At 42.8% G+C, this 8,862-nt stretch overlaps 1 protein-coding gene across 2 annotated transcripts in view; it reads right to left on the bottom strand.

Moving 5' to 3' along the window:
* Positions 1 to 223: 223 nt before the first annotated feature.
* The window catches only part of ZNF365 (zinc finger protein 365), a 34,128-nt gene continuing 25,489 nt past the window's right edge, over positions 224 to 8,862 (bottom strand). The window contains exons 4-5 of one of the 2 annotated variants that reach the window (XM_020998241.2): positions 6,152 to 6,189; positions 224 to 4,328 (exon numbers count right to left, since the gene is read on the bottom strand). In XM_020998241.2, the coding sequence (XP_020853900.1) occupies positions 4,067 to 4,328; positions 6,152 to 6,189 (300 nt within the window). In that variant the 3' untranslated portion in view covers positions 224 to 4,066. Of the gene's footprint in view, positions 4,329 to 6,151; positions 6,615 to 8,862 lie in introns of both variants that reach the window. The other variant, XR_002326748.1, reaches the window with a different exon arrangement.

The raw sequence follows: 8,862 nt of genomic DNA, 5'->3' as shown, positions 1-8,862 counted from the left end.
CAAGACCATGGGAAATTTCACATGAGAAGATAATGGCCACCAAAAAGTACCATTCTAAGTTTCAGGACTGTCTCAAGTTTATGGGCAGGGCAAATCATAGTTATTGTGTATTCAACAAATTTCTTATTTATAAAGAAACAATTGTTTGGTGTTATAAGACCCAAGATGAAATTGAACCGTGAACAGTTCAAAGTTCAAATACTTCATCCACACACCACCACAGTTACTCAGAAATATAGCTTTATTATTAGAATTTCTCATAGTCTAAAAACAGTTTCTTTTAAAACTCTGATAACAGTATATTCCAACTTCTCTACAACGGACTGGCCCTGCAGTAGGTTGCAAAACAGTATCTTATAACCTGAACTTAATTAAGACTTTTGTTAAGCATTAAGACTTTGTAATCCAGTTTAAAAAGAAAAGAAAAAAGGTTCAAGTCTGAACAAATAATAAAAAATAGATTGATTTGTTCAACACTGAACATTTTCTGCCATGTACCTTTGGTGCCATTTATAAAAAGTATCAACTTTAGCCGCGAATGTCTTCCTTAATATGTACAAACTGGGGCTGCTTACTCAGGGCACAGCCCATAGAGTGACCCCACAGGAGCAAGCCAGGCTTCCCATTTCAGGTTTTCTTCCTTGGCTAAATAAAGCAAGAGTAGATACATGGCACTCCACATGTGTGACATCTGTCCTTTTAGCGGGCTTAGAATTGAGCTGTAATTTGTGATTCTTTTTTTAATTCCTAATGAATGTATAGAAGACACATCTATGTATGCAATACACAAAGTTCATTTTGTTTCCCCTGTCTAATTAGTGTAGAGAGATGAGCACTTTCAAGCTGACTAGAATATGCTAACCTTTTGATTTGTGGCTGACCCATCCGTATAATAAAGCCAGGCAGGAATGTAGAGCAAAGGCTAACATGGAGCCCTGTTGACTTCACTTGGTCCCTCTGTGCTTGCTCTTAAGTTTATTTACCTACCAATTAGTAACAATTATGAGAGCTGAAGTGTTGGGCAGAGTTCATGATATGGGTTTTAGGCACAACGACTCACAATCAAGGTTTAAAGGAATTTTCTAATTCCACGTCAGAGAGTTGGCTGAGGCCAAGGCCTTTGAGCCAGCACCAAGAGAGAAACAGTCAAAAGCATCCACTTAATCTTAGCTTGTGGCCTTCTACTGATTTTTGCTGATTGCCTGTCTAGGATTTAGGGAAGACCAAGCTTTTTCATGGCAAGAGTAACCTGAAAATCCTTTAATGCTTAGCATAGGACAGCTAGCAGAAGCCTATAAGCCGAAATTAACTCTATTCTTTTGATCACATTTCTCCTGGTGCTAATTCCAGGTCCCACCTTAAGACCCGGCTTAGGTTGGGAAAATTCCTTCAACTCTCACTAAGTCCCTGATTGTCGGTGTAAATCCCCCCAAACCCATTTTCAGGATCCTCCTCTACAAAGCCCCAGAGGATGTGTATGGGGCTGGGGCAAAGATCCCTTCCTCTGCTCCAATAATGCTCCCTGATTGTGATGCAAATAAACCGAGAGACAGAAGGAAAAGGCAAGGTAAGGCCCACATCCCTGCCAGCACCAAAAAGCACAGCTTCTTCAGTGCTCTGGAGGGCACGGAGTTGCTCACTTCTCTCTACACGTGTATGATACTCATGTGACATTGTGGTGCTCTGGAGGATCACTGTTTGTCACCTGGAAAGAGGGGGTTGTTATTTCCTCTAAGCATGTTGAAAGAAAACTGAAGATGTCGGTTGCCACAACTCAAAGGGACACAGAGAGATAAGTGTTTCTGGCCACTCAACCTGCGGCAAAGCATTCGTTACGCTGTCATCACATCATACGCATGTTACCTGACAGAAAGGAGGGCATGCAATATAGTTGAGAACTCACTGGATCAGTACAGAAATTCTAAAGTGCAATTAGGTTATGAACAGTAAGAATAAATAGTGTCTGGGGCACATCAGGGCCCCAAAGAAATATCTATGTTACCTTACCAATTTTTTTTTTTTACAACATGACTTTCAACCTAAACAATGACACTTATGGGCACTTTATCCACGGGACTCCTTCACATACACAACATGAACATCCCACCTCCATAACCACCAAGGTCAAGGGATGGTAACTCTTCACTATGACAGGTTTGAATACTGTGATGGATAATGTGCACCAACTAGTTACGTCTCTCATCAGACTGCTCTTCCACCTCATTAAATCCTCATTGCCCATTTCCAACTCACGACTAGTCTGGTGCTTATGGCAGTAATGACCAGAGCAAAAGACTCCAACTAATTAATGTCTGTTTAGTTAGATTATCATTGTAATTATATAGGTCACTTAAAAATCACACCCCCATACACACACATGAAGACACATATCTTTCCCATCATCCCCCCTCCCCATGAGTATTTAAAAATAAATTATTCATGTACTGGAGTCATATATACATGGACCTTTGTCTTGTGGACAAGATTGACCTTGATCATAATTCCAGAAGGACGTCAGCACTTGTGAGCTCTTTGTGAGGTCTGATACTCTTACTGTGAAAAATGGTGATTTAAAAACCTGTTTCTGGAAGCAAAGGATGATCCCAGGGAAGCTTCCAAATGGACACACCTTAGGAGAAATAGCAGTTACTCTCCGAGGAGGCCTCTGGTGGACTGGAGGGGGTTGGTCTATCCTCATTAACTTCAAGATCACTTCAACAGACAGGCTAATACATTAAGCATACCAAATATTAGGTTCAAGGCAAGATTAGTGGGCATACTAATCATAAGAGTGGGGAGAAGCTCTAAGGAATGAAGAACAAGGCAGCCTGGGAAGAAAGGATATCAGAGAAATTCACATCCATTTACTATGACTGATAGGAAGCAAGCATTGTCAACAGAGCACGTGCCACAGGGGGAAAGCCGTGCTGGTATTTCCAGTATCTGCAGACCCAGGATACAGCAATGCTAAAGAATATGCCCACCGGTCAATGCAGTCAAGCAGACCCAGGGGCCGAGAACTCCAAGTGTTGATTCAATGGACAGTACAGCCACAGGTGACTAAGGAGATGCTAGTAAGAACATGCCGGCAGCATCAGGCTGTCTGGGTGCAGAATGTACAGCCATAGTAAAGGACAGAGATGAACCCAAATCAGGCTCTATGTGGGATCGTAGGAGCTGGAAGGGACCTAAGTCCAAACCCCAGGGAGAAGCAACTTGTCCAAAGTCACACATCTCATAAGTAGCAAGGATGAGATTTGAACCCAGGTTCGAGACCCCAAATCCCATGCTTGTATCAACAAATCATGCTGCCTTCTAGGAGAATAAAAAACATAACCCTATAACCAACATTTTCACTCAAGGAAACTCCACAGCAGCAAAACCTCAATGAACCAGAAGGCTTGGGTAAATAGGGGTTCTAGTGAATTGGTTTATTCAAATTTATTTTTAAACTGTGAGTCAAGTAGAAATTATAGGACTCTAGGATAATAGATCAAGAGTTGGAAGGAGACTCAAAGGCCATCTAGTCCAACCCCCTGATGTTACAGATGGGGAAATTGAGGCCCAGGGAGATTAAGTGACTTGTGTAAGGTCACAAGGTAGTATCACTTTTTTTGTCTCAATCTTTGTTGTTAGGGGGGAAAAAAAACTTCATAAAATTCATTTTTATCTTAGTAAGTCAGGGAGTATAGCTGACTAGTCCTCTGATGGCTAAGGCCACTATGTAGCCTTAGGTACAGAAAATCAATGATCACTGATTAGCACTGTATACTTACAAGAGGGAGAGAATTAGGTAGAATTGTTAAGAGTCATCAAGCATATACTGAGGGTAGGGGTTTGGGGCATTAATATGAGTTTGTTTATTTTAGTGATTTGCCTCTAAAGTGATGTGGTCCTCAGAGGTGGTTAACTTAATGCTCTGGTTAACTGAGGCCTAGTTAACTGAGGTTTTCCTGTTCACACAAAGTTAATGTGTTAACCTTGGGACTGGCTGAGTAGTTGCTTGATCAAGTTTCTTTCCCTTCCCCAAAGCTCAGGACTGGCAGCTCAGAGACCCCCACCCTCTTCAGATGATGTTCACGATGGCCAGTGACTTTTTTTTCACCATTTTTGCCTTGACATTGACTTTCCTGGCTGGGCCCAGAGGCTCGACTTTCTTCAGAGGTCTCCAGAGCTCTCTCGGGGAATCAGCAAGGTCATGGGCAAACCGAGCTAACTGCGCGCTCCCTCGTTCGTCCTTGGCTTTCTTCAGGGAATTCCTTCCCTTTGGGTGGAAGTGAGCCTTGAGGTCAGGGTTGTGGCCTGCAGAGTGAGGGACCCCGCGGCACCTGCAGATCGGAGACAAATCCAGTGAGGACCCTGCCTCAGAAAACCTGTAAGGGCTTGACTTTGGTTTTTTAGAACCCTGATTTTAAACTGGAAAAAGGCAAGGACCAAAAGCAGTGAGATAGGTGCTCTAAGTAGAATCAAGGGTATGAAGAATTCAGAGAAACTTGGCAAGACGCTCGTGAACTGATGGAGAACCAAGTAAGCAAGGGCAGGACAACGATTTACACGATGACCACCACCACAACAACAACAAAAAAAACACAAACACTGAAGACCTTCAGAAGTCTGATCTATTCAGCGAGCGGGGCACTGATGAAATTCTGCCTTCTAGCAGAAAGGTTGGAAGGATGCATGAGAGGAATGAAGCATACAATGTCAGCTCCGGCCAGCATGTGGATTTGTTTTGTCTGACAAATTAATTTTGCTCGGTTTTTTTGTAATCATTACACAAAATTGTTTTGTTTCTTTGTTATAAAGTGGCTTTCCGTTTGATCACTGGGAAGTGATAACAATGTAAAAATGAAAGCATCCCTAATTAAATAAACAGCCCCCCGGACTTAATCAAGAACAGGGCACACACACAAAGTCCCTCGCAATTCTCCATAACTAAGCTAGGAGCTAAGTGGTGCCCATATCTTAGATTAAGATGGAGGAGGAGGAGGAGGAGGGTGAGACCTCACATTTATGCGGCATTTTCAGATTTGCAAACCACCTTAAATATTTTGCCTACTGAGACTCAGAACAGATAAGGTAGTTGTCCAGTCTCACAACTGATATGTAACAGGACCTGAAGTCCGGTCCAAGTGCTTTTCCCCCTAACCCATGCTGCCTTTCATAGGAAGTAGGAGAGTAATGAGGACACTAAAAGTGTCTGAGGCAGTAAAGTATCCTGAAAGAATACTGGATTGATATCTGAGGACCTGGGCTTGAATCTTGCTTCTGTGACTTCTAAGATGTGTGACCTTGGTCAAGTCCTTTACCCTCTCTGGGCTTCAGTTCCCTCCTCTGCTAATTATTTCCCACTTGTCCTGGACACTTCTTGCTTTGTCTAATTTGTTTGCATGTTTTCTCCCCCATTAGATTGTAAATTCCTTGAAGGCAGGAGTCTTCTGTCCTTCCTGGGGGCGCTGTCTTTTGTCTTTTTGTATCACGGTGTTTAGCACAGTGCCTGACACATAGTGGGCACTTAACACATGTTTTTTGAATGAGGACGCTGGACTATTTGGCCTTCAAATTTCCTTTGTTTGAGAAGAGATATATCTAAAGTCTACTTTCCTGACTAGTATACCATTTGCTATTTCTGCCCATCACTTTTTCCTGGTTTTGGCCTATACTTTATCATTATAGTAATTAAATGCTCCCAGTGAAAATTTGAGAAATAAGAAACATGGTGGTAAATTTCTTCCTGACCTCTACCGTACATACACTATATGACAGTGTCAATGCAGGCTTTCGTGTATGTCTAATTACACAGAGTTATAACCAGGTGTTTTGGTGTTTGAAGGCCCTCGAGGCCACTTTTCGGAAAGACATAACCTGGGAGGATGGGGAGCTATTGAATTCACCTGGGTTATGACCACAGGGATAACTTCCTGCTTTAATTAATTAGTATTAGTGCTGATCTCAGCTGTTTCTGTGTCACAAGAGGAATCTATGTGCTGTGAGCATCCTCTAAATTTCAGCACCTGGGGACAGATTATCATATTCTAGTTATGGCTCTGTGTAGACATAGCATTCACGTATCACATAAAAGAATGCAACATGAAACCATGCTGTATTACAACCTAAATTAAATAATTAAAACATAAATATAAGTACATACAGGCATTTGGGTTTCCTATTTGAGGCGATGTCTGTAAACTGAAGAAAAACAAATAAGAGAAAGGCATTACTTCACAGGTGGGTTGAACAGTTCCTCATTTCCCCGCAAAGGACTCTGTACACATTTCGAGGGCCCACTGGGTTGGCCACACTGCTTTCCATATGGAAGACGGACAAAAGAATTTCATGGCTGATGCTCTTCTCACACAAGAGTCCAGCCCGATCTCTCTTTCTCCACCCTGTATCTTTGCTCTGAGACTTATTTCAGAAGGTTATATATCATCCCAACATGTCGGGTAGGGCCCCAACATGGAGAATTCATGGAAGGACATGGACCAAGGTTGCACAGGATGAGAAGGCAAAGATGGGTCGCAATCTCCACTGGTGAAGGGAGTGCTCATATTGATGAAGTCATATATCCATGAAAAAAAAATCGCAAAGTATAGAGGCTGCAAGGATAATTCCTACAAGATGAAAGGAAAATAGAATTTAAAGCAGAGAAAATGCCCTGTTATGTTTCCATGGCTCTGGGCTATCTCTGCAGACAATTCACTACCCTTGACACATTCTAGGGAAAACCAGACCACAAGGCTGAGTGTCAGAATTATAGCATTCCTAAAATGAAAATGTACAAAGACAAAGTGAATGCTTGGGGCTTCGGCCATCTCCCATTTAGGTTGTTTTCTGTGCATCACAAATTATGTAATAAAACCTCTGCATTTTTGGAGGCAGACCTCAGAATATCTTCATTTGTAGATGAATCCCATCCTTGGCATCTCGTGATCCAGCTCACACCAGCCAATGGATGGACACAGGAACACCAGCTTTCGCTTTCCAGCACCCAAGGGTGCTCATTCCCATGAGCAGAGACCCATGAGTGTGAGCGAGGAGACAAGCGCAGGTATTTCTGGTTCATTCCCCTACTCAATAAACTTGGGGGGCTCCTTACTGAGTCCAGGTTCAAATAACAAGTCTTTCATTGATTAAAGTCCTTCACAACCTGGTCCCTTCCCACCTTGCCAGGCCAAATGCGCATTAGTCCACCTTCCACGCACAGTCCCGTCATACGGGACTCCTGGCTATGCCACACACACAACATTCAGCTTCCTGTCCCAAGGCCTTTGAACAAACCAAATCAGTGGAGGCATAAGAAGCGTTGGCTCTGTCCCCCCACGCTTGGAAGGTTCTCCTTCCTCACCTCTACCTTTGCAATCTTTTGCTTCTTCCAGACTCAGCTCAGACATCACCAGGAGTCTGAAGGAGGTCTTTCTTCATCTCCCAGCCGCTGGTGCCTTCCCCTTCAAGATAACCTTGTATCTACTCAGTACATGTATTTGTTGATTCAGGGGTGTGTGTGTGTGTGCGCGTGTACGCACACATATACAAATGCACCTACATGTGAGTATATACATGCAGGTATGTATATGTGTGTATGTCATTTTTATGTACCTATATAGGTATATACATTTCTATATCTTATATTATATGTATATATTACATGCATCATACACATATATTGCACATATACGTGCATGTATAAATGCACATAAACACCTACCATACAGACAACATGTCTGCATATATTGTGATTACGTGTATACATATGTATGTGCATATAAATATGTACTGTGCACTACGCATAACTGTTCATGTTGTATCTATGTATATACACATGTGTCTGTGCATATATGCACAATAAACACATTACAAAGGGAAAAAAAGTAACAGTGCCTTCCCTCAGGGAGCTTGCATTCTAACGGGGGAGACAATCTACACATTTTTGTGTGTGTGTTCCCAGAACCTAACACATAGTAGGTGCTTCATAAATGCTTGCCAGTGGATGGATTGGCATTTGTGGTTGTGATTTCAAACCACAAGCAGTGATCCCCACCTAAGTTACTTCTATCTACTCAGTATCTTGAACATACCAGTCTGCATAGCTTGTCTCCCATTAGAATGGAAGCTCCTTGAGGGCAGGGGCCATTTTTTTTTGTATCTCCAGCACTTAGCATTTGCCTGGCATATAGTAACTGCTAACAGATGCTTATTGATTATTGATTGCAGATGATTAAGGGAACCTGGAGCAAAGACCACTTTGGGGGCATGAGGTTCATACAAGCCAACTCTAAATCTCAGAGAAATAGCCTTGTGACCCTGTTGTGCTCAGATGCTGAGGCACCTCTAACAGAGTGGGCTGGTCATGGCGTGAGAGTTCGACAGCCTGTGGGATTTATTGTTAGACTCCCGCAGTCAAGAGAAAGGGAGGCACACTCCCAGCATGGGCTCCCCCAGGCGACCTTGAGGAGGGCCATGGACATAAGTCACACAGAATGGGAAATGGCTGGATAAGTTGTGAACTGCACCACCAGAGGGAACTCCCCCATCATGAACTCATGCGGGCAACCTGCCTTCCATTCCGTAGACTCATTTGTCTAACTACCCTTGACCTTGCAGGCCAGGATTTCGTTTTGGAAGTATACCAGAAGAAGAAAGCTGTATTAATACAGAGGAATATGAATTAGGCGGCATGACTAGAAAGGCATCTTTCTGACGTGTTTCTTCTATCTATCCTTGATTTCATCAGCATGGATGTTCCTTCCCTAACCGGGGAGCTCATTACCTCTCAAAACACTCCATTCCACTTTTGGCCAGCTGTAATTGTTCAGAAGTTCTTCCTGACAGCCAGCCTAAAATTGCCTGTAACCCCAGGCC

Source organism: Phascolarctos cinereus, unplaced genomic scaffold (genome assembly GCF_003287225.1).
Source record: "Phascolarctos cinereus isolate Bilbo 61053 unplaced genomic scaffold, phaCin_HiC Scaffold_3;HRSCAF=262, whole genome shotgun sequence".
NCBI lineage: Eukaryota > Metazoa > Chordata > Mammalia > Diprotodontia > Phascolarctidae > Phascolarctos > Phascolarctos cinereus.
The sequence above is the reverse complement of the archived record's forward strand: the minus strand, read 5'-3'. Positions and strand labels throughout refer to the sequence as shown.